Source organism: Monopterus albus, unplaced genomic scaffold (assembly GCF_001952655.1).
Source record: "Monopterus albus unplaced genomic scaffold, M_albus_1.0 scaffold7.1, whole genome shotgun sequence".
Taxonomy (NCBI): Eukaryota; Metazoa; Chordata; class Actinopteri; order Synbranchiformes; family Synbranchidae; genus Monopterus; species Monopterus albus.
In genome coordinates this window covers 995,737-1,020,510 of record NW_018127887.1, presented here as the reverse complement: position 1 = coordinate 1,020,510, position 24,774 = coordinate 995,737, and the positions used below count along the sequence as shown (strand labels likewise).

General features: G+C 40.4%; 3 protein-coding genes across 3 annotated transcripts in view; 2 read left to right on the top strand and 1 right to left on the bottom strand.

Moving 5' to 3' along the window:
* Positions 1 to 1,046: 1,046 nt before the first annotated feature.
* On the bottom strand, positions 1,047 to 4,479 carry lmo2 (LIM domain only 2 (rhombotin-like 1)). The gene is given in 4 exon segments (XM_020621251.1): positions 1,047 to 2,567; positions 2,808 to 2,837; positions 2,839 to 3,003; positions 3,825 to 4,479. Coding segments are annotated over 4 exon segments (456 nt in total). The 5' UTR covers positions 3,866 to 4,479; the 3' UTR covers positions 1,047 to 2,347.
* Positions 4,480 to 9,696: 5,217 nt separating this feature from the next.
* caprin1b (cell cycle associated protein 1b) lies at positions 9,697 to 19,980 on the top strand. Its single transcript, XM_020625226.1, is given in 19 exon segments — positions 9,697 to 9,863; positions 11,058 to 11,222; positions 11,397 to 11,459; positions 11,585 to 11,671; positions 11,783 to 12,021; positions 12,119 to 12,201; positions 14,017 to 14,172; positions 14,287 to 14,339; positions 14,426 to 14,509; positions 15,862 to 16,026; positions 16,105 to 16,213; positions 16,326 to 16,387; positions 16,483 to 16,575; positions 17,519 to 17,665; positions 18,026 to 18,081; positions 18,083 to 18,174; positions 18,340 to 18,519; positions 19,258 to 19,364; positions 19,446 to 19,980. Coding segments are annotated over 18 exon segments (2,028 nt in total). The 5' UTR covers positions 9,697 to 9,863; the 3' UTR covers positions 19,533 to 19,980.
* A 278-nt stretch (positions 19,981 to 20,258) lies between these two features.
* The window catches only part of nat10 (N-acetyltransferase 10), a 12,075-nt gene continuing 7,559 nt past the window's right edge, over positions 20,259 to 24,774 (top strand). The window contains exons 1-13 of the mRNA XM_020624593.1: positions 20,259 to 20,614; positions 20,923 to 21,069; positions 21,244 to 21,335; positions 21,436 to 21,607; positions 21,992 to 22,114; positions 22,203 to 22,264; positions 22,354 to 22,468; positions 23,152 to 23,259; positions 23,403 to 23,550; positions 23,636 to 23,715; positions 23,810 to 23,908; positions 24,002 to 24,138; positions 24,470 to 24,594. Of these exons, the coding sequence (XP_020480249.1) occupies positions 20,570 to 20,614; positions 20,923 to 21,069; positions 21,244 to 21,335; positions 21,436 to 21,607; positions 21,992 to 22,114; positions 22,203 to 22,264; positions 22,354 to 22,468; positions 23,152 to 23,259; positions 23,403 to 23,550; positions 23,636 to 23,715; positions 23,810 to 23,908; positions 24,002 to 24,138; positions 24,470 to 24,594 (1,453 nt within the window). The 5' untranslated portion in view covers positions 20,259 to 20,569. The remainder of the gene's footprint in view (positions 20,615 to 20,922; positions 21,070 to 21,243; positions 21,336 to 21,435; positions 21,608 to 21,991; positions 22,115 to 22,202; positions 22,265 to 22,353; positions 22,469 to 23,151; positions 23,260 to 23,402; positions 23,551 to 23,635; positions 23,716 to 23,809; positions 23,909 to 24,001; positions 24,139 to 24,469; positions 24,595 to 24,774) is intronic.

Here is a 24,774-nt window from a genome sequence, read left to right as displayed (position 1 = left end):
CCATTCCTCAAGCATTACTTAATGCCACACTGGTGTTTCTTCAATCTGCAGACCTCCAAATGAGCAAAGGCCCAGTATCCCTCTGTGTGCCTATACATTATAGTCCCATCTCTATTGTGGAAAAACTTGTTAGTTTCTCTATAAGTATCTCTTTCAGCAAGATCGTCATCTCAACCCTGGTGTTTTTTTTTTGTTTTTACTCTGTTCCTTCATTCCTTCCTCATCCATGAGTAAACTACTGTCAGACCCTGCTAAAGACTTCAGCTTGGAGATTCTCTGCTCTGCCTTCTCCCTTTACCCTCTTCTACCCTTTTCTCTCCCCTTTATCTTTGTTGCAAATTGTTTCCCGATCACTTTTTACCACTTTTTAATGTCAGTTAAGGCTGCTTCTCTCACCCTCTTGACACAGTGTGGTCAGGAGCCTCCGTTCCTGACCTCACACTCGAGCAGTTCATGGATTCAATTATTGGTTTTTGCCTGTAAAGATAACTGGGGATGGCAGGAGGCTGTGGGATGGCACTGGAGGAGCACGCCTTGTGGCCAGTTTAGAGTGAGTTGACAGCTGGCAGACATGAAGAGTAGAAGCAGACAAAGGGCACCAGCTTTGAAGACAGCCAGCCAGGAAAAAAATTCAAAGACAGTGAATATTATAGCCCAAAACATCATGACTTCATTAACATCAATTTCTTCTCTTTCTCTGGTATTTATTCTCTTTCTTCCCTGCTAGAAGAGTTTACTGTGACAACAAACTGAATCCCATAGTAGATTTGCAATGATCAGCTTATTATCCAGCAAGCACTCTTGGCAAACTCCTGATACCTGACTGAGCTGTCATTCATTGTACAGCTGTTATTTTATAAATGTGTTAGTGACCTCTTGTAGCTAGGAGCTGGTGTAAAGATCAGGGCCCACAGTTATCAAACTGCTAAAACTCTTTCAGCTATTTATTAAAATTTCTATGAATTTTTTTTTACACTTAAATTTTGAGAGGGCTATTGAGATTTCTGAAGTTGGTTAAGGATACATCCTCGATAGGCGAGGACCTCCAGAAACTTGTTCCAGTGTGATTGTACAAATTGTTCATGAGGAATAATACGTCACAATACGTGTTCCTACTCTTGATAAACTTTTTTAGGTTACAGAAAGGTTGCTTGAAAAGCCTCAGTGTTGCTAGTTTATTCTCAGAACCTTAACCCTAAAACCAAGCCTTCAAGGCTTTTAAGTTGTGAGGACTGGCTAAAATGTCCTCACAATGATGGCGTCTAACACATTTTTGTCCACACAATATAATAAAAACACACATATATGTAAATTGTTTAATTTCCTTGTGACTTTGTGAAGACACTCACAACATCAGTGTTTCTCTAAATTGTAAATTATTTAATCAACTGACAAGAAAATATCCAAAAAAGTCTTGACTGCATGTTGTTTAAATTACAAAAGAAGCACTGGAAACAACTCCAGTCAGCAACATTAGGTTTGCATGTGTTCCCTTGATCACTAGAGGGCGCCACTGCTTCAACCTGGCTGTACTGTATAGTACAATCATTCTGATCAGGACTTTCACAACACTGAACAATGTATTTCAGTTATACCTTTAAAATAAAGTAACACTTTATTTTACAGGTCTATAGTTTTCTAATAAATTATTTATTTCCTAGGGAAGTTTCCTGAAAAGAACTATGAAGGGAAATAGAAAACAGCAATGGTGTTCAATTCCAAATAATTGATAGGAAAACCAGCCAGTCATTTACTCAGCATGTGGCCAGTCACACAAATACCACTCAACACATATTAAGATCAACATTTCCAATAGTAAATAAATAATGAATGAATATTTACTTGAGATTATGTAGTGCACGTCGTTCAAGGAAATTACAATTTACCATATTTGTATCAAATTACAACATTTTTCCACAGAATTCAGAGAAAATGATTAGGAAATTGCAGACCCATAAAATAATATGTTACTGAAACTCACACCGAGCATTTTAGACCAGACTGAGGTGATGGCACTCGACCAAAGATTTTGTTTTTGTTCATCGCAAAAATTCAGTGTGTATAACAAACGACTATTATTGCATGTTTAAATACTTTAAGTAATTTTTTTTTTGCATTTAAAGATGAGGCCTTAAGAAGACAAGCTGTGTGTTATTGCTGGTGCAGTCTTCATTAGCAGAGAGCAATGCAGATATGTAGCCTCTTCTTCTTGTATTAAAATGATTCCATATGAACGCCAGATGCATGATAAAGCCTGGACAGGCTACAAAGAGCCTGTTTATCGCTGTTTCATTCCCTTTAAAGCCAGTGGGAAAAGGCAAGGTGACGCTCTATCATTCTGAGTCTCCTACACCATGTTGTTGAGTTTGGTCCACTCAAAGATGTCCTGCTCACACACAATGTCCGAGTTGATGAGCAGGTAGCGGTCACCCACACAGAAGTGCTTCTGGCAGGCGGCACACTTGAAGCACTCCAGATGGTAAACCTTGTCCCGCACACGCATTGTCATCTCAAAAGCTCGGATCCTCTTCTCACAGGAAGCACAGAGACCGTCCTGACCAAAAAGCCTGAGTGGGTGAGAGGATTTCAGTACAATACTGAGAGGAAGATGGAAACATTCTCCTATTCTTCATAACAAAGCTTTAGTGTAATAATGTGGATTATTGTTGTGTTTTATAGACACTATCCTTTAATCCTGTTGACACTTACAGTATATGGCACTTTACTGTTAACCAGTGTCTTATGATGAAATAAACCAAACCAATTAATTCAGACATGGTGTTTCAACATCACACGGCCAGACTAACCTGAGGTAATCTCTCCGACATAATTTCCTTGCGGCCCACCTCCCCCAGCCGGCAGCCACACAGGTCACAGCTCAGGCAGTCCTCATGCCAATACTGCTCGATGGCCTTAAGGAAGAACCGGTCACCGATGCTCTGCTGACACCCACCACATGTCAGCAGAGATGGTGGCATCTGGAGGACTTCATCTACTGGCTCCCTATGGAAGAAAGACAACTAGTTTGGTCTATAAAATGCCAGAAAACTGTGAAAAATGCATATTACAATTTCCTAAGACCCAGAGAAACAGCTTCAAATCCTTTGGTTTGTCCAGCCAACCCTTCTGAACCCAAGGGTTTTCACTTTACTGTCACATCAAATAAAAGATGGACAGCAAATCTTGAGAAAAATGTTGTTATAGTTTCCAACTCATTTTCTGTCAAACAACTAATCCATTGACTTACTGTTTCAGTACTCAAGTATTTTTGTTAGTACTCTATTATATATGATAACTATTGAAAAACTGGATATGTTTTTCATCTTTTGTGGATCACATTACATCTTATAATATTAAATGTACCACATCAATAAAGCTTTATTTTTCCAGTTTTGTCAGTCATGCATTGCTTGTGCAATTGCGATTTGATCCTGTCCACATGAGGGAGCCACTGGATATTGTAAAATCCGGTGCTGTAGTCACACATCGGTAAGGCTACTTTTAATATACGTCTATTGGACATATACAGAAAATAAACTGACATCTTACCCTACGTGTAGGCCTGTGCCTTCGAGCAGCACTGGACTCTTTCTTGCCAAAAGCTATGTGTGCTCCCATAAACACACTTAACGTTCTGCTCTTGGACATGAACTTGATTATTTTTCCGTGCTAACAGTAGGGGACCTCGGATCCCCAGCTACCAGCCACCTGCGGTTATTGCACTTGAGAGTTTGGCTCGCAGATCAACGCCGGTGCGCCCTTGAATGCCACGTTGTAATAAAATAAAAACTAAACATATTATCCCATAGGTCTGAGATACTTACTCGTTGGCTTCCAGTGTCTTCCTCTCTATAGTGGATGTCATTCCTTAAATGTGATGAGTCCAGTCTGATCCAGATGTGGTCTCAGCTCAGCGGCCGATGCCAAGACGCGCTGCACCTGCTGCCAGAGCCTCCAAGACGCCAGTTGCACCCGGTTTGGGCTTTTCGTGTGTTATATTAATAAGCAATCGTATCCAGTCGAAGTGGCCGCAAGACGAGCAAAATTCGCTGTAAGCAGCTAAACGATGATGGAGGACACTGTCATTTCCTGAGGCAGTAACCCGTGGTGACACTTGTCTCAAGTGGATTTTATCATCCTGCACTGACTTTAAGCACTGTCTGCGTATTATTACATTAAAACGCCATCAACCCGATCAGATGCTCGATGGAGTAGATCTTCGTGTCCGCTGTGTATTTTCCAACTGAGCGGGCTGCAGACGCGCTCACCCACATCAACCCGCGGCCACCGTTATTGTGCAGCAGCATCGTGTTTAAATACGTCGGCCCCCTTCGGTCTCTGCTTTCGTTTCCCTCTTCCTGCTCACGACTGTTTGACAATGGGGGGAAATGGGTCTTAAAGCGACAGCTAAACACGGCTCCGTGTCAGGTCGTGACCGAGTAATGACTCCGTGCTTGGCTTCACCAAAGTGCTGATAAGACGAAAGATAAAGAGTGGCCTGATATAATTAGTGCAGGCTTTGTTTGAGTTTATTACAGCTCGTCTCATTACTCCACATGAAATAGTTTTGCAGCCTTTTCCTAAGGGTTTATGAGATGTCACTAATGACTTATTAATGTTTTATAAATCAATTAGGGGCCATGAATTAGAACAACCTTTGGGGTTGGCAAGTTGTGACGGGTGATTTTGCATAATGAGTGCGTTTACTTTTGATGATTTATTTTGCTGGAAATACTCATTGACTGGCTACTTCTACTCAAAAATGCAGGACTTTTATCCTAATTGTAACAGAATATTTTTAATTGTGGTATTAAGTAAAGACCCGAAGGCGACTTCTCACACTAATGTCATTAGAAGTAATTAATTATAAGGTGATTAAGCCTTTAGTCTACATGAATGTTAATAAGTCGTCAATGATAAGGGTCACATTTTCTCCTGAGCCAAAAGCAAAAGTCAGTAAGTTGTGTAATTATAAATGCTAACAATTTAATAACAAAGAGTCCATCAGGTTGTTACTCATAACAACCTGATGTTACTGGTAGTGAAAGAAATATTCCGTATCAATACTATGTACAGGGTGCCGAACAAGGTACATGAATACTATAAATATACACTGCTAAAAAAAATAAAGGGAACACAAGGGAAAATAAGACATTCAACTATGTAATGAACAAGGTATTTAATAAGAATATTTCATTCATTCAGATCTAGGATGTCTTATGTTGTGTTCCCTTTATTTTTTTGAGCAGTATACTTAAAGTAGGATTCTTTTTAATACTCTAATGCAGTAGTTTAAGTTATAACATTGCATCACCATTTATAAATTAGTTTTATGTTTCAAATATGTAAAATGTCAGTGAGCAATGTGCTTAGTAGCCTCAGGTCATAGATGAATGTAGAGATTAAAAAAATGCACAACATTTTCCCCTGAGATATGAGTAGAGGGTAAAAGTAAAGAGCAAATACTTTAAGTACAAATAGCAGACATGAGAAAAAATATTTAGTCACGTTCCACCACAGTTGAAATCATTGTAAGATAAAAAAAATAGATGTGTAGACATATGAGGGTGGTGAGTTCAGTTTTCAATATGATTATTCTAATTTTTCTTTGTTTGCCCCCATAATGTATAGGATCGTCTTCTTTACGGAGCACTCAGTGTAACTAATTTGCAAACTGGTGGAAGAGAGAAGATGACTAATGCTATTAAATTTACCAACATAAGATCATTTGAAGGTTATCACTGTCAGAAAAGCTTTATGATATTATAGCTGATGTCCTCACAGTCCTTCCTTTTCAGACCAGAGCTGCTGTGAACCCCTGCTCTTATCTACTGCCAGTGCCTCAGGAGCTGCCGCAGGAGGGAGGGACACACACAGCAGTTGGACTGGGCAGAGAGATAAAGCACCTCAGCTGTAGCAGCCAGAGCCAGCTCCTCAAACTAATGCAAAGGAGGAAGATCACAGGCAAAACTCTAAATGTAGGCTGAAAGCATCCCTGGGCTATATGTTTGTTGGGCTGTGTTGGCTTACTGGATGGATACCAAGCTGAGGAGCCTGTGAGCAAGGTGAGCATGGCACTGTTCTGTGCCAGCTACACGGAAAGCGGCTTGACAAAGATAAATCCATATCCATCAAATGAAAAACATGTTCCCGAGAAGATTGTCACCTGGCGTCTTGTACCATACAGCGCTTTCCTCTTATTTAAATAAATCTGCCTTGTGACGAGATAGTTTCATAATCTTCTTGAAGGAAATTTTAAGGACTACATTGTATTTGGCTTTAAGAGTTTTTCCTCAGCTGCTGTTTCCAAGGTCAGGAATGAAGTTTCAATCTCAGAATCCCCTACACTGTTTCACAGCAGATAAAACATTTTGCTAAAAACTTTTACCTGATCACATCACATACAGTTCAACTGCTTTTTCCAACATTGCATTTAAGCTAACATCTTCATTACCACTCTAGTGAGTCTTAAGATTATTTTTATGGCTTGCCCCATCACTTCACATGTCTTGTGCATCATTTTTTGCTCAAACTTCAGCCTGACATATTTGGTATAATTCCAATTCTGAACCATAATAACAGAAATAATAAAGTTCTGAAGGTTTATATAGTGTTTATTAGCTTCTTATATTTGATGATGGACCCAGCAAGGGTTCTGGAGGGTTTGAAAAGTTTGATCAGCACTACACATTGGCACTGTGCTGCTTCAACCCTGCAAAATGACATGCAACACTAACACAGAGCACAAGAATAAAGCTGAGACGAGCATGGCCGTGCTGTTATGACACCCGTGTCATCCGCTGTTTCCTGTGGAGTTGGCTGAAAAAGCCCAGAGGATGTGCCACCAGCACAGAGAGATGAAGCTTTCCTGGGGGGTGGGGGGTTGGTATTCATTTCATTCACTTCCTACACCCTGCCATGCATGCTGGCACTCCTCTCATGGCTTCTCAGATAGACAGGTTGACTCCAGATGGTTCAGTATGATAGGAGAAGCAAGGCTTACAGCACAACATAAAAACTAGCATGTTGTCACTGGGTGGCAAACCTGTTATCCGTGTCTTTAGGCTTTAGGCCCAGTGTCACCAGAAGGAAATGCACTTTACTATAGACCCGACATTATCATGTCACACCTCCTCTACATCAGAAATGCTCAGAGCAAAAAGGGTCTTCTGAACATCATGTCTCAATTTGATATTTTAAACATTTATACATGCCATATTATACTATGTGCTTCACGGGGAGTCTTTTTTACAGCTTTTATTTCCATCTTAGGGAGAAATTGGAGAGCAAACAGTTAAGAATGTAGACAACCTTTTGGGAAGTGGCATTGTTCATGTCCAGCTTCCTGTTTTGCCTGTTAGGTACTGAGAGCATTATGGAGTTGAAAGCTGTGTGGAATTTGAGGGCAGCTGGAAAATGAGCATCAGTACTATCCGAACAGTAAAAAGCTAATGGTCTCTCATCATTCACCAAATAATGTGAATATTAAAAGTTGCTACTAAATAGCAAAGCAGGGCAAGGCCGCTGCAATCAGTAATCCAATAAAACACCGTCTTGCTAAGTCAGTGGAGATTTCCTACTAAATAGATCCCATAAAGATGGTTGGGCTATCAACACAGGCTTTCATGCCTCTTTTCTGAAATAAAGGGACTTTGAACATATACTTTAACAGCAAACGTTGGAAAAGTAATACCAAAACTGATCACATCCTGCCTAATCTGAAGTGATGTGATAACTGGTTTTTGTTTCAAAGCCCTTCTTCTGAGCTGCCACAGGTCCACATGAGTAGGTAAGTTTTATTGTTACCACACAAGTTTAAACTGAAGATCTGTGAAATTCAGGAGGTTGAAGGTCATATGAGGAACCACCCTAAAATTCTTTTAGAAAATGGCTGGTGTTCACTGTGTTTGTTTGATTGAAATACAGCAGGCTGCGGAAATGAGTCACTTGTTGAAAGGGAGCTTCACTTACCCTGGGGATCCTCCCATAATCAGTATTATCCCAAAAGAAAACACGTTCAGTGGAACAGTGCAATCAAAAAGCTGTGCAGCCATGTTAACTGTTTCCTGTATTTGGCAAAACATTAGAAAGCTAGTTTCACATTCTTGTGGACTTCATGTCAGTTTGCCTCCTTTATATACTGATGAAAACTGTGGTCAAATGTGAAGTGAAAACAGAAGAACATAAGCAATTCCAAAATTATCCAAAATTTAATCCTCAAATTTTCCATATGTCCTATATTCGGTCTGTGCTCAGATTTATTCAGATAAGCAAATTATGAAAATATTCTGTGTAATAATAGTAACTTAATTAATTTATTAAACATAGATGGCAGAGGCTACATAGTATCTACATTCTCTTCTGTCCCAGTTTTATTTTGTAATACAGTATTTCCTTGCTGATCACACTGCTGAACTTTACTGCCACCTGGTGATGGAAGGTACAAAAGAAGATGATAGAAATATGGACATGGCCTCTAGAACCTGTTTTGTTCTTACATATCTGAAACTTTCCATTATGTGCCTCCAAACACAGTGTATTATATCATATAGGCCAATTATTTAATTAATTCTTAGTATGGGTAACACTGTAATTGTTTTTTTTTTTTTTTGTTTTTTTGCACTGCAGAGGTTGTCAGCCTTGAAGTCAAAGAGATGTATGAGATGCAGGTGCATGGTTTTATGATTGTAAAACTGATGATTGGTATTTGATATGTTCTAAATGTGGACAGTACATTAGGAAATACAGTATATTGTTAATTCTCTAAATTTGTTTTGGAGCTATCACCATGCTGTTGAACATTATAAAGAATTCTCTACTAATATTGACCTAATAACTTGGTAACTCTCTACATGTAGGAGTCATAATTTTAGGACTACAACTGGGCCAAAACCCTATAACCCTCTGTCCTTTTTTCCAGAACACAAGCCCTCTAAACTGTAATTCAACATATAAACCTACACATATATTTTATTGTGTACATGCTGATTCAGCATCCACACTATTTTATCCTGTTTATTTAAATTATTAGTGGTGTTGCTGAAGTACAAATGCTTCATATATACAGTAATTTATAATTCTGACTAATGGAAGAAATACACTGATATGGCCTTACAGTGTCTTATTTCCCCTGCTGATATAGGAATTCATGCAACTTTTTGATAATTTCAAATTACCTTGATTTAGAATACATCAGTGCATTTCTCCAGAAAGGAGAGACCAAGGCAACAAGGGGGTTTAGTGTTTGTAAATTGAAATTAGAGGCCTATATTTGAACTACTGAACTTGCCTTCAAGTTTGTTCTTGAATTTTGTGCTACTAAAAAGAGTACTGCCATGACTGACCAGTTGTGTCAGACAGCTGTGAACAAACACATGCCAAGACTTACAGCAGGATGGCGCAGCTGCTGCAGAAAAATACTCTATAAGGAACAGAAATAGAGATAGAAGAGCCTAATCAGAGCTAATGATTGTGCAGATGTTCTGCCAAGAGGCTGTAGACTTATCTTGCCTGATCATAAATAGAAACCTTATGATGCTTATTTGTGGCTAGATTAATCGTTTATTTGGAATTTGAAAAAGCTATTTTGTTTTTGTGTGGAATGTTTTTGTTAATAATTCTTTGATTATTTAAGTATTGTTTTTGTACTTAATTTAATCAGGCATATCTTTACTTGCTAAAAACGGACCTTCGCCTTTATAAAGCCTTTTCCCGTCGTTCGAACCGTCTTAGTTGTCTGTGAGGCCGGCGGGGCGGATCCCACACTAGAGAGAAAGCGAAAATAAAGCAACACAACAGTAAAAACAATTTGATCGTTTCGTAAGTTTCGCTAGCAAGCTCCCCTGTGGATATATAACATCAAGGTGGGTGAACCGGGAGTTGCGCTATCAAGGTGACGAGGCTGCTGTCCAGCTGTTGGCTAGCACGCGCTGCCCTGCGGTAGCTTCTAGACAAGCAAGTTAGCTAGCGTTAGCAGTGCTTGAAGGCAGATGCTAGCTTTAAATAGTAGGTTAAATGGTGTGTGCTTGCGGCGGTGCGGCCAGGGCCAAACCTCAGCGGTAACCTAGGCTGGCTGACTGCAGTACTGGATGAGCTCTGGGCCACACAACCGGTAACGGAAGAAAATGCTTTGTATCCCAAGTAGAAGCGATTTTGATAAGGCAAAAATAAAGGGTTCAAAATGTCTTCTCTCCAGTGTGCCCACAAATGGCTGTGGTACTTCGGTATATAGTGTAACTGATATTTTGTTACAAAGCTTCGTGTCTGTATATTATAACGTTATACATGTTAACATTGATACTATCTAGCTGTACGGTTTGGCTTGTGTTGTTAAATCCCATCTCAGCGATGAACATCGGTTTTGTCACATTTTACTCATGTTGCACTTTAGTTGACCTGTCTGATGCTTGACTCCTATGACATCTACTTTATCTCTTAACCTGTTTTAGGGTGCAACTAACTTTTATGCTCATCGATTAACCTGCTGATAACTTCCTCGATGTAATGAAAAGATCAACAAAAGCAACACGTTTTCCCATGTAAGATCTGCATTTCCATCAAGATCAATAAAGTCTCTATCTTGGAACCATCAAGTGTTTTGCATTTTTGTTTGAAAAATTACTCTCAATCACTTAATTATTTAAGTTGTTGCCTTTTTATTTTGATTGATCAACTAAATGTATGTTTCATGTAGAGCTGAAAACTGGTGTTTGTTTTTTTTTTTATCAGACTAAATTAACAATTTTATAAACTGATCATTTAGGTTTAGCTAGTTCCTGCTCCTCAAATGTGACTATTTGCTGAGTCACTTAAATTTCTCTGGCAGTAAACTGATAACTTCAGGTTTTGGACTGTTAGATAAGAATAAGCAATCTGAGTATGCCAATGTGGGCCCTGGGGAATTGTGATATATATTTTTTTTAAGGCTGTATTGGTCTCTCCAAGTACAGTACCCCAATTCAGGGTATCTTCTGATCCAGTTTACCAATTTTTATTTTAGATGTATGAAGTTCACTCGATTGACATCAAAAGTTAATGTTTCATACTTTAATTTCTAGATGCCCTCAGCAATGAATGCAAATAGGACAGTGCAGTCTGCCAGCCCGGAAATGGGATCCGCTCCAGGGTTACTGGGCAATTTTGCACTCGGTGGCCAGTCAGAAGTCTTGAAGCAAGTGCTGTGTGTCATTGACAAGAAGGTCCGTAACATGGAAAAGAAAAAGGTGAGGACTTTTACATCCATTTGTTTCGCATCCTGTCTGATAACATGTCGCTACAATCTCTCACTCAGAGGCAGTCTATAGCTAATGTACTCCAAATAAACTAAAGTATTTACAACTCTACTTAATGTGTGAAAATTCAGAACTGTTTGCCACATTTTGGATGTCCTTCCACAGAGCAGACTGGATGATTATCAAGTCAGGAAGAAAAAAGGCGAGCGACTCAATCAGGACCAGCTGGTGGGTACACTCAATCCTCTATCATTCTGAACATAAGCACAAATAATCCTGTTGTTCTTAAAAGACATTACAGTTTAGTAGTGTGTGAAATGTCTTTTTTTTTCTCTCTCTCTCTCTTTTCATAGGACGCCCTTTCTAAATATCAGGAAGTCATGAATAACTTGGAGTTCGCCAGAGAGTTGCAAAAGACGTTCATTGCGTTGGGACAAGATGTAAGGCGGACTCTGTTTTTTGTTTTTTTTCAATGTTCCCTCAGAGTGGTGTCTGTCCTAACTCGCAGTAGGTTTTCTTCATGAGGCACATATACTGTATATTATCATTAGATCCAGAAAGTGGTAAAGAAGTCTGCACGGCGGGAGCAGCTGCAGCGAGAAGAGGCTGAGCAGAGACGACTGAAGACGGTTCTGGAGCTGCAGTTCCTCCTGGACCGGCTGGGAGATGACACTGTGCGACAGGACCTGAAACAAGGAGTTAGTGGCTCACCGCTGATGACGGATGCAGATCTCGCAGCTTTTGATGAGTTCTACAAGTTGGTGGGGCCAGACCGTGATCAAAACATCAGGTTGGTATAAAGCTTTAATATCTGGATCAATCTGAGATGCAAAAGATGACAGCTTCTTTTTTACTGAGGTGATCCATACAACTTATTGTGCTCACAGGTTGGCTGACCAGTATGAAGAAGCATCTGTGCATCTCTGGGACCTGCTGGAAGGGAAGGACAAGGCTGTAGTTGGAACGACATGTAAGTCAGTTTTAAATTAGTTCAAAGGCTCGAGCACTAGGGTTCCGTATTTTTGGTTAATGGTGGCTTTGGCTAATTCTTTTTAGCACAAGATATAATCTACAGTTGAAACAATTAGTTGATTTGTTAGTAACCTCTGTCTTTGTCCTTTGGATTGTTGTGCTGACAAAACTTTTAGATTTGTAAACAATTTGGGCTCTGGAAAAATTTGGACATTTTCTTGACTGACATTTTATAGAAAAAAATAACCATCAGATTAACCATATTGAAAATAATTTTGCTGCAGCCTTACTGTAATTTATAGGAAAACTGAGTTAATATAAGAGGGATTCACTGAAGATGAATAGGCTTTATGTGGATGTCCAGCAGGTGGTGAACATTGTTGGCAGGACATTTTATTGGATTGTTGGTGACACAGCTTTTGATCAAAAAGCTGTCAATAATTTCTCATACTTTTTGAGTAATCCCAAGATTACGTAGATGGTGGTTGCAAAAGCTCTGAACATTGCCTTGTCATAAGATTTTGGAGGCTTTAATCCAGACTTGTATTAATGTGGCATGTACATTTTGTTTTGTTCATGTAGCCTGTGTGTAGTGATATGAGTAATCAGGGGTTGGTGATATTGGCATACCGCATTCTCAGCTTTCTGGCCTTGGGACTGACTGCTACATTCGGCTAAGTGCTGCTGGCTTATCCTGACTCAGCAGCAGGGCAAGGTGCCAGTAGCCCTGTTGCCTATGATTGTACTGGTCAGACCTCTGGAGCAACATTAGAATCCTGGTGACCCATTTCACTGTAGTGACACATCAGCCAGCACTTTTACCTCAGTAATGAGGTTTCACTTGGTGACACAGGGCAATATTTATTCAGAGAGTGACAGACATTTTGGCCTGAGGCACAAGGCAGTAAAGGAAATGACACTGACCTGGTTTGCCCAAAGAGCCAGAAAGGGGAAATGCCTGAGCTATCTTAAGGGCATTTCTGCCGATTTACTAGTCATGTTTATTGTAGTGGTGTAAATCTAATCGGTAACTAGTTCAAGAAACTTTAACCGCCATAAGGTTGAATTAGGACTTGATTTTGACGCTACCTTAGTTTTTAGCTTATCCCATGTTGGTTGCATCGCAGCACGTTGGCATATAAGGCCCTAGAACACATTTTGTCAACCAGCTTTTTTAAAAGAGACTTTTGTGTACATTTTACATTCTAAATGCAAATTTTATGTTCAGTATTGTCTAAAGAGGTTTGTTTTAATGGAATTTTAAGTTTGTCACTGTGTAGTTTTTAAATTTTGACTGCTATAGAAAAATACAAAGATCTTATGTGATGTGAAATCTACAGAGAGGTGACAAAAAGGAAAAACCAGCATAGTGTCTTTGTAAGGTGTTGGGTGGCTGCCAGAGCATTGATTCTACAAGTCTCTGGACTCTCTGCTTGAAGGGACAAACACCATTGGTCCAAAAGACATTCCCTCGTGGTGGTTTGATGATGTCGGTCTAGAATCATAGGTGCTCAGCTGGGTTGAGATCTGGTGACTGAAGTCCAGAGCATATGATTCACATTGTTTTCATACTCTGCATTCAGTGACCCCCCTCATGCCCTGTAGTCATCCTGGAAGAAACCAGTCATTTGTTTAGGCTTTTCCTTTAATTGTTACTGCCTGTAAAACAACATATAGAGCACCTTTAATAGATCCTTCCAAAGATTTAAAGCTCACAAAATATTTGATAGTTGTGACCTAGTGGATAATATGATCATTGAATATCTGCTTTTATGGCTTTCCAATGAAACGCTGGCTTTTATTCCTTTGCTAGACAAAGCACTGAAAGACACTCTGGACCATATTCTGCTGAGTGGGTACTTCGACCGGGTCTCATCTCACCAAAACGGAGTGTGTGTGGAGGAAGAGGAGGAAGAGCCAGCTGTAGCAGCTGAATTGTCAGAAGTAGAAGAGCAGACTGTTGATCCAGGTCTTGACCATTGTCTGAGGGTGGACTAAACTAAACTTTGTCATTTATAAAACTGTTCTGTAATCCTCTAATAAGATCAGCACTGCTGTCTCTGAACTGTTTGTCTTTTTACAGAAACTGAAATAATTGAGGAGTTCACAGAGCCCATTGCGGTGGAAACAACAGAGGTGAGATTGTTCCTCTTGGGGCCTTTTTAATTTTTTTTGTCTTATTTTTTTAGCATTGTGCTGATGTTTGCTTTTTCTCCTTTCAGTTTGTAAATAGACAGTTCATTTCAGACAGCACATACAGCGGCAGTGAGAAGGAGCAGGGGGATGAGTGGGCCACGGAAACAGAGGTATACTGCAGCAATGTTTTTGTTTTTCTGGGGCTGAAGTTTACATTCCCTCTTATGATTTGCAGATTTATTTTTTGTATTTTTTTCTCGTTTGTACTTTTATTGCACCCTAAAAGCATTTTAGCTTCCAGTGGCCTCATTTTTAAGATGATTTTGAAGCATCTGTTTTTAGCTGGCAAGTGTTCAGTGGAAGTGTACCCTAAGAACATCTTAAAGAATTGAGGTTGTATGTAAGAAATTCAAGTGTTGTTTGCATGACTTGATCATTGACATAATGCAGCTTTAGAAAGCAGAATTTGCAAATGAGTGCAGGGTGTTATTCAAATGATTTGCAACGTGAAGGTAAAATGTCATTCTTTAGTTAACAGTATGTGGAAAAACTGGCTTCTGTAAATGCAACTACAGAATGGCCTTGTTTCATTAAACAAGCTGTTAAAATTTACACAGGTGTGCAGTGTATTGCTGGGGTGCTACCGCTATCACGTGGCAGCTACATTTTCTTTATTTCATGTTTAAACTGGTTATGTGACATTCAGGTTAGATTTGTCAATTCATCATATTGTTTTTAATATCTTATGCCCCCCTAGCGGCGGCAGCTGCGGCCAGAGACATTAGGTTTTTAGGTTGTCCTTTTGTTTCTCTGTATGGTCCATTCTTGTGAATGTGATATGTCAGGAACGCTTTGAGGGAATTTCTTCAAATTTGGCTCAAGGGTTCGTTTGGACTAGAAGATGAACTGATTAGGTTTTGGTGGTCAAAGGTCAAGGTCAATGACCTCACTTCTGTCCCATTCCTGTGAATTTGAGTTGGAGGCATACAGCCATGAAGCAGTAATTCAATTTTTCGTTTGTTTTTGCCCCATTTAACAGTGACAGGACAAGTATTTGTCTGATGTTTATCCAGTTTTTGGGCTCACGGTACAGTTTTTGTTTTTCTGTTGTACTTTGTCATAGAAGACTAAACTGTAATTGAAAGATGTGAAAAAATGAAACATGAAGTTTCATAAGGGAGTTGAGAATAGTAGCAGTTTCATGTACTGGTCGTATGTCCAGTGAGGACTGTGAGGCCCTGGTGATAATGAGTAGGTCAGGTTTTTGATGTTGCCTCTGACTGGTTGGTTTGTTACTCACATACATAATTAAGAGTTTACACTCTCTGTTGAACTCACAAAACTAATGTAAATATACTGGATTACTCACATTGCATGTTGGCTTATTATATGTGGTGTTTACAATTTACACAACAGGAACTGGATGTAATCAGGTTGCATCTAATAAGCACTAAACCAGTTTTCAGTTATCCCTCCTCCTGTACATTTCTCATTCATCTGTTCTTTCTGTCTCCACTCTCAGGCAGTCGGTGTCATGCAGCAGCCCATGCAGCCTGTAGCACCCCCTGTTGCCTTGGAGACCCACCCCATGAACTTATCTCCTGTGCCACCTACCGACCCCTTGGTCAGGAAGCAGGTTGTGCAGGACTTAATGGCACAAATGCAGGGAACATACAACTTCATGCAGGTGAGGAGTTAGTGCTAGGAGTGGCTCTTTGTACTCCAGATATTTTACTATGATACTAATCTTTTAATCTGTTTGCAGGACTCCATGCTGGAGTTTGATGGACAGCCCATTGACCCAGCCATTGTATCAGCACAGCCCATGAAACCTGCTCAGAGCATGGACCTACCACAGATGGTGTGTCCTCCAGGTAGGTTTTAAGAGAAGTCCAGTTCTGATGTTTTATGATGTGCAAATATTCCAACTGAAAAGCTGCACTGAGAATTCTTGAAGACTAAAGTGCAGTACTTGAATCTTCTCAGTTCACCCCGAGTCCCGACTGTCACAGCCCAACACTGTTCCTGTCCAACCTGAGCCTACACAAGTAAGCAGTCAAACAGGAGAAGATGATACCGATAGGGTAGACACCAGTAAGAAACTTTAGAGAACGTGATCAAGGTTTACTGTCCCCATTTACAGATCCCTATCGTCTCCCCAACACCGCCCCCGCTGTATCAGACCTCGCACACACCAGATCCTCGACCTCCAACAGAATCTATCGACCCCATCCAGGTAAACCATGTTCTACCTTTTGAATAAGTATTCTTTTCACGTTCATTCTTTTTGAATGAAACCGATATTTCAGGCGCCTGTGTTACTTGGAATTTAGGCGTTGCATTTCAAGAGAAACATTAAATATCAAACATTTTAAGAGAAAAAAAAAACAAATGATCACTCATTACGTGCATAAGGTTAAAGTGCCCATGGTATGCTCATTTTGCTCATTTCCAGCCATTTAATCTTGGGTACCTCTAGATTAGCTTGGCACCTCTCATAACTCCAAATAGTTTAATTGTTTCAGAATCAAAGCCAGATGTGTTTTTTTTTTTAACATAAGCTTTATTGAAAATACACATAACAAACAAGGCAATATAACATTTTGCCAATATGATAGGGGCACCAGTGGATGTCAGGCAAGCTCGCATGAACGCACAATGGCCTGGATTTTATACCCATTTGAGGAGATCCTTAAACTATCACGTAATACTTTATTTTGTTAGGGAAACAAAGTCTCACAAGCAAGGTCAGTAAGTCAAACACAGCCTCTGGTCAACCAAAAGCATGGACAGCTAGTATATGGATAACAACAGTAGTTGTTGTCAACACAGAAAAACTGATAAGACTGTTTTTCACTTAGCTAATCGGGCAACTGCATGATGCATTCCACTTATCCAAATGTAGTTTACTTGCCCCAGGCAAGTGCTAATGGCAAGAACCGTGTTGGAATCTCTAATCTTTTTATTGGTGAAAGTTGAGGGTGGGGGGGTCATGACGTATGATAATGCTTTTACTCTTTGGTTTCCTGTAGTTTTTACTTTAAAATGTTGAACTGTTTTTTCACTACTAATTCTGACAACCATCAAATCACTATCGTCATAAGTAGCATCTCATGAAAACCAACCACCAAAACTTGTAAAATTGTGTTAATACAACTTGTATTGTCTTTCTTCAACAGACCTCAATGTCGTTAACGTCAGAGCAGCCTCCCCACTCTACAGCTCTGTCCCCGGCCTCTCAGACACAGGTTTTCCAGCCTGTTTCCAAATCTCCTCACAGCAGTGGCATCAATGTCAATGCGGCACCATTCCAATCAATGCAAACAGTAAGACTCCGTTTGTTTTTGTTTTTTTCTCATGTAAAATTGGTGAACGGTTCATTGTGTTAGCATATATGTATATTACAACCATTTAATTAAGTTTAGTCAAAGACTACAGTATTTGGCCTGTCTGCCTTTTGCAGCACTTGCATCACCACCATTGGAATCAAAATACAAATGCATTAATGACTTCCATTAGGACTTGCTTGTGGAATCCTTAAGTGCCCTCTCATCATATTGCAGTTGTATGGCTTTGTAGTCATGTAGCTATATACAGGAACTGGTGAGTAATGGACTTTACTCCTAAGCATAAGCCTTTGCTCTGGGTTTGGCTTCACCACAATGTAGTCCTTGTTCACCCCTCAGGTGTTCAACCTCAATGCCCCAGTCCCACCAGCTAATGAGACAGAGGCTTTGAACCAGCCAATACCAGAACGGCTACAACCAGGCTTTCAGCAGCCAGACACAGCATACTGTGGAGCAGACAGAGATGCAGTCAGAACAACTGCAGTCTGGTGGGCAGATTTTCAGTTAAATATTTTTCCCCATTACTTACCAATGTGATTGTGCCAGATTTGTCTTCCTGAGATTAAACTCTTTCTATTTAATGCTGGATGATAGACTGTGACTGTAGATTGATTGGTATATGTTTTGCGGCACCCAAACCCATGTTTCTTTAGTAGTTGGTGCCTTCCATTCCCAAGACCAGTCAGGAGGCCATCAGCAGCCTTCCCAGCAGGGTCCCGGCTTTGGCAGGCAAACTCAATCCTTATATAACAGCAGAGGCATGTCTCGTGGTGGACCCCGCAATGCCAGGGGCATGATCAATGGCTACAGAGGCTCATCAAATGGATTCAGAAGTAAGCTCACAACATATAGCCACAAGTCATTTGAGCTCTTTTCAGACATGTAATGTTGCTGGATTTGTAATTTTCACTGCACAGTGACATGATCCAGTAATGTGGGCCGACCAAAATGTGGATGTCTATGGGAGGAAGACTCTTGTTTACCATGTTACCAGGGTTATCATGAGCATTACCTGATAGTTACTTTCAAATCTAGGCCACAGTTAAAACGCCCCATAACATGCCATGCATTTTTGTTAGTTATTGAATGTTAAATGTGTTTGTTTTTTTATTTATTGAATCTATCCATGCTGACACACTGGTGGCAGAAACTGGTGCTAACATAGAGTACATTAGCAGCATGGCTAACCAAAACACAATGGAAACCTGTGAGCTGGAAACATGAATATGGCCACTTGCACTGACTTGTCACAGCATGGCCATATCGTATATGCCTACATGACACTCCCCCTGCAAACTCCCAACATCCCAGCCCCTTGCATTAAAACACCACAAGCAGTTGCATTTCAGTGCATTCAGTCTGAATGGCCACTAATTGCCCGTTGAAAGTGAAAGGAACGCTCACCCCGGCTTCAGTGAATTCACTAAAATGTTCTTATTTATTGACTAATCCTGTGACTCAGGCACGTTATGTAACATTGAGGTGCATGTCTAAAATGATTTTAAGTGTGATCTTATTTTACTGTTAATCTCAGTAGAGGCACTGTGAGTTGGAAATCTTCTTATTTCTAGGTGGCTATGATGGTTATCGTCCTCCTTTCGCCAATACGCCAAACTCTGGTTATGGACAGACGCAGTTCAGTACACCTCGCGACTACTCAAATGGCAATTACCAGAGGGTATGAAAGATACATTTACTGCCTTTGTAATGTTTGGCATTTGGAGTAGTTTCTGAAATATGTGTTTTCTTTATTGCTAAGGATGGTTACCAACAGAACTACAAGCGTGGAACTGGTCAGGGACCCAGAGGAGTGTCAAGAGGCAGCACTCAGGCACTGCGATCCTGAAAAGGCCTTTCATAATGACTGTGACTGTTTAACTTGCACCACACTGAAAATTCAAAAATGCATTTGCCCCAGCCCACTTAAAGTTCTCTCTTCCTTTGTTCTTCATCAGTGGTATTTTTCCTGTCTCTTCAATCAAAGTATTGCCTGCTTTGATATTTGGAATCACAAAAGTCTAAAACGCAAGCTAAGCTGTAAATCCAGCCATCGATCTACACATGGCTTGTTTCAATATTCCTGTAAACTTGAAAGTTTTCATAAGTTATTTTTTGTATAAAAACGCACCAGCCACTGCTGATTCTGTCCAGGGGAGTTCATTCCCGTTCTCTTTTGTCATTTTGGTTTTTAAAAAAAAAAAAAAAATCCATGTTTTTGTTCATTGAGCTCCCATTTCCTTGTTTGTAAATTGATGTTGCTTCAAGAGTTTCAATAAAGTCGTTGCATACCCATGTTTCAGCCTTGGGGTTTTTTTGTTCTACATTTGAGGAATGTTTCTCAATGCAAAATGTCACACAGCTTTGGGAATTTTTGTTTAGTTGTAGGTTTGTTTGGTTTACTTTTTTTAAACTAGATTGTCAATAGTTGTCACACAGCTTGATGGTTACAACAAAATGTCAAGCAATACTACAGGCCAGATCACAGCATTTTAATTTAATCACTTTTATTGGCCAAGTATGTCTCTCACACACACACACACACAGATGGTGGCCCTGTCCCTCATGGTGCTGACCTGGCCATCGGGAGCAATTCGGGGTTCCGTATCTTGCCGAAGAACACTGGGACATGTGGACTGGGAGGAACGGGAATCAAACCGCCGGGCGTCTGGATAGGGGACGACCGCTCTACCTCCGTAGCCACGCACACAAGAGATAACGTCAATTAGACAACATCCAAAGACGACGGGTACCTCTGCATACTCCTGGGTCTCGGGATCTAATGTTTACAGCTTCGGTTGTAGAGAGGTTCCATCTGGGAGACATAACTTAAAGCACGACTCTCTGCAGCCGGTCCCTGTCGCTCTCCGTGTAGACCGTCGCGCAATGTTGACGTCACAGTCGGGGTCCTCCAGAAAGTCCTGTCTCCACGTGAGTGTATGAAGAGCGTGATGGCTGGCGTGTAAATTGAGTTTCGGACTTGGCGGATTTTTTTTAGATTAAACAACACCAATTTATCTGTAACAAGGTAAAGTGTTTTAAACGGCGCTTTAATTTGCTGCCCTTCTTCGTCGCTTTGTAGCAGGTTTTAGATGTAATGCTGTCATTTGTTTGGGTCGCAAATTGGCTCTAGCCAGTCTTTCTGCCTAACTCAGTCGACAGCACTTTGTGGGTGGAATTGCGCTGTTTTTGTTTCACTGTGTTATTTGCTGTTGTGTTTTAATGTACCTGCAATATAGATTCACCTGGTTTGTCCCGGTAGCAGGAAGACGATGGCAACAGTCCGCAAGAAGATAGACAACCGGATTCGGGTCCAGATAGAGAATGGAGTGGCTCTGCAGCATCGCACCATGTTTGTGGTGGTGGGAGATCGTGGAAGGGATCAGGTAATGCATGTTCCTCTTTATATATTTTAGGAGTATAAGTAGACATGTTATAAAATGTATTTTTTGTCAATATAGCTGTCTCTCACGTTTTTTTTTTGTTTTTGTTTTTGTTTTTTTTTGTTTGTTTTTTTTTTGCGCTGAGCATTAAACCAGTACCATCTGTCTCTGATCCAGGTTGTCATCCTGCATCACATGCTGTCTAAAGCTGCTGTCAGAGCACGACCCTCTGTACTCTGGTGCTACAAAAAAGACTTGGGATTCAGCAGGTGAGCTTAAACTCATCACCTGGAATTAGATGTTTGTCATTTGTTGTACCAGAAAAAAAGAAAATGGGGTTTTGGTTTGTAAAATCGTTGCCTTTAACAGCAATCGAAAGAAGCGCATGAGACACCTACAGAAGAAGATTAAAACAGGGACATTGAATCTGAACCAGGATGACCCGTTTGAACTATTCATCGCTGCAACAAACATCCGATACTGTTACTACAATGAGACCCACAAGATCCTGGGAAATACCTACGGCATGTGCGTGTTACAGGTGGGTCTCTGCTCCATGTTAAACAGTATTGACTGTGCAAATATAAAGGAGAGCTGTCAGGACAGTGTGCATGGTTTGGCTGACTAGTACAGACCAGTGGTTCCCAATGTTGTATCCAGAATTCCCAGAGGGTTTTGGGATAAATATAAGGACTTGTGAGATTATTAACAAAAGGTGTTTTTAAAAATAAAATAAAAAAACAACTTTAAGTCTTGCTTTTGGTCAGAAGTTTTTTGGTTGACTGACTTACAGCTCATTGCAGCCTGAGAAGAAGGGTCGCAGCTGAAAAAAGATTGAAGCCCACTACTGTAGGTTTATATAAAGTTAGTAAATGAGGTGTTTTCAAGCTTTATTTCTGTTTCTGTTGTTTCACTTGTCACACAGGATTTTGAAGCTGTCACTCCCAACCTGTTGGCGAGAACTATAGAAACTGTAGAAGGAGGTGGGATAGTGGTCATACTGCTGAGAACAATGAACTCTCTCAAGCAGCTGTATACAATGACTATGGTAAGCCCCGCTATCCATTTTATCTCCACACCTGTCCAGACTGGTTTGCTGGTCAGATCACTTATAGCTGTGTTTTGTTTTCCTCCAGGATGTACACGCTCGATACAGAACTGAGGCCCATCAGGATGTGGTGGGACGGTTCAACGAGAGGTACATGCTGCTCTGGATTTTGGAGCAAATGTTTGGTCAGTGTTAATGTTAATTTAACTGTATTTTTCATTTTGTTCTGCTATTTCTAGGTTCATTCTGTCTCTTGCATCCTGCAAAAACTGTGTTGTCATTGATGACCAGCTCAACATTCTGCCAATCTCCAGCCACATGACAAACATCAAGCCAGTTCCTCCAAAGACTCAGGTACCTGTACTACAGTAGAAACAGTTAATTGAAAACATTTACTGGTTCCAGCTTCTCCTGTGGGATATTTTTCAGCATTTCCCTGCTTTATATAATTTGAAATGACAGCTCTCTGGGTTTTGCACTTTTGGTGAACCTTGAGCTGTGGAGAATAGTGACTGGCAGAAAAATTTTGTAACTATTCATTAAAAACATTATTATTGTTCAGGAAACTAATTGCTTGCATTTCTAGTCTATGCACAACGTTGAGCCACAACAGTGAAAGCAAAAAGCAGAATTCACGGTTTGTTTGTACAACATGTAGCTCACACCATACATCAGCTGTAGCTTCTCTCCTCTGGCTCTCTGTTTTTTTAGGAGTGATTAAAAAACCAAACAATTCTTATCATGCAAGCTGTTACTTGTTCTAGGAAACAAACTTGTTGCTCATCCCACTGACTTTGGATCAGCCTCTTGAAGTCAAGCCAGTGCACATTTTTAAGTAGCATCTGAAAACATCTTTGCCATGTTTTCATTCTGGTTTGAAAGTTTCATGTTTTTTTTTGTTTGTTTGTTTTTTACTCAGTTTGTCTTTTCTGCCTCCTTTGTGATTTTTGAAATGTGTAACATACAGTATAAATAAAATTAGTTTCTTGTTGGTTATTGGCTTCCTGGTTCCTGACAAGTTGTCTCATCCCCTCCAGGAGGACAGTTTGTCTCCACGAGAACAGGAGCTGAAGGATGTGAAGGAGTCCCTCCAGGACACTCAGCCTGTGGGTGTGTTGGTAGATTGCTGCAGGACCATGGACCAGGTCAGGACCTCGTGCTAGAGAGCCACTCTTCACATTTGCCACATTTGATGAATGCACCCAATAAAAGTCATAGAGCTTTGCAGTTGAAGTAACCAGCAGTTTGGAGTTCAGTTGTCATCTTCAATGCTTGCAACGTCCTACAGGCTAAGGCAGTGCTGAAGTTCATTGAAGCAATCTCAGAGAAGACTCTGAGGAGCACCGTGGCTCTGACTGCTGCCCGTGGTCGAGGGAAGTCTGCAGCAATGGGGCTGGCTGTGGCTGGAGCTGTGGCTTTTGGGTACAGATTAGTTTTATAGTTATAGAAATATGAGTTCTGTCTACTACATTGCCTTCAGTTGCCAGACTGTTTTTTTTTTTTTTTTTTTTTCCCCCCCTCTTGTAACGTCACCGAGCCCGGACAACCTCCACACCATGTTTGAGTTCATCTTCAAAGGGTTTGATGCTCTGCAGTATCAGGTAGGTGGTAGTGAGCATCTCTTCTGCATCAGTCATAGCATAATTCCATATGATGAGCACCTGCAACTTCATGTCTTCTTTTGTCTTCTTTTAGGAGCATCTGGACTATGAAATCATCCAGTCTTTGAATCCAGAGTTTAACAAAGCCGTGGTGCGGGTGAACATCTTCAAAGAGCATCGGCAGACGATTCAGGTAAACAAGACCAGAGCGCTCCTCTCCGTCTGTTGTTATTTACAGTAGTAATGTGAAGTACGCATTTGGCCTTTCTGTTCCTGTGACCAACAGTACATCCACCCAGGCGATGCAGTGAAGCTGGGCCAGGCTGAACTGCTGGTCATTGATGAGGCTGCAGCCATCCCTCTTCCTTTAGTGAAAGACTTGCTGGGGCCTTACCTGGTTTTCATGGCCTCCACCATCAATGGGTCAGTATGAGGGTGTGGATGACATTTGTATAAGCAAATACACAGTGCTTTTGTCTGACTGATGCAAGGACATTTTTGTACATCAGTTTTCCTAAGCCCAAGTTTACAAATTCAAATTGCTTGTTTTATAAACTAGTAATTTAAAAGTCAAAGATATTCAATGTAGTAATAGGAGACTAGGAAAAGCAGAAAATATTCACACTTGTGGAACCGCAGCCAGTAAACCTTTGGTCTTTAATCAAGAGAGTTAATATTTTGTGGATGAATAAATCATTTTAACCACTTCATCTCTATCCGTCCTTCTGACCACCGTTTTCCTTCATCTCTGCAGTTATGAAGGAACAGGGCGTTCCCTCTCCCTCAAACTGATTCAGCAATTAAGGCAGCAGAGTGCAGAGAGTCAGCAGAGCATGTCGGCAGAGAACAGGAGCAGCACCACCGCGAGGCTGGCAGCAGGTACTGTAAACACCTTATCTCAGTGTTTTACTGTGCATGTTCTATTTCATGGAGGAATCCTATTGATTTGTTTTTTTTTTTTTTTTCTTCTTCTTATGAATTTATGTATAATATGAATGAATATATTGTGTGCAAATTAATTCAGTTCAGTGTCTCTGTCAACTGACTATTTGTATGTTT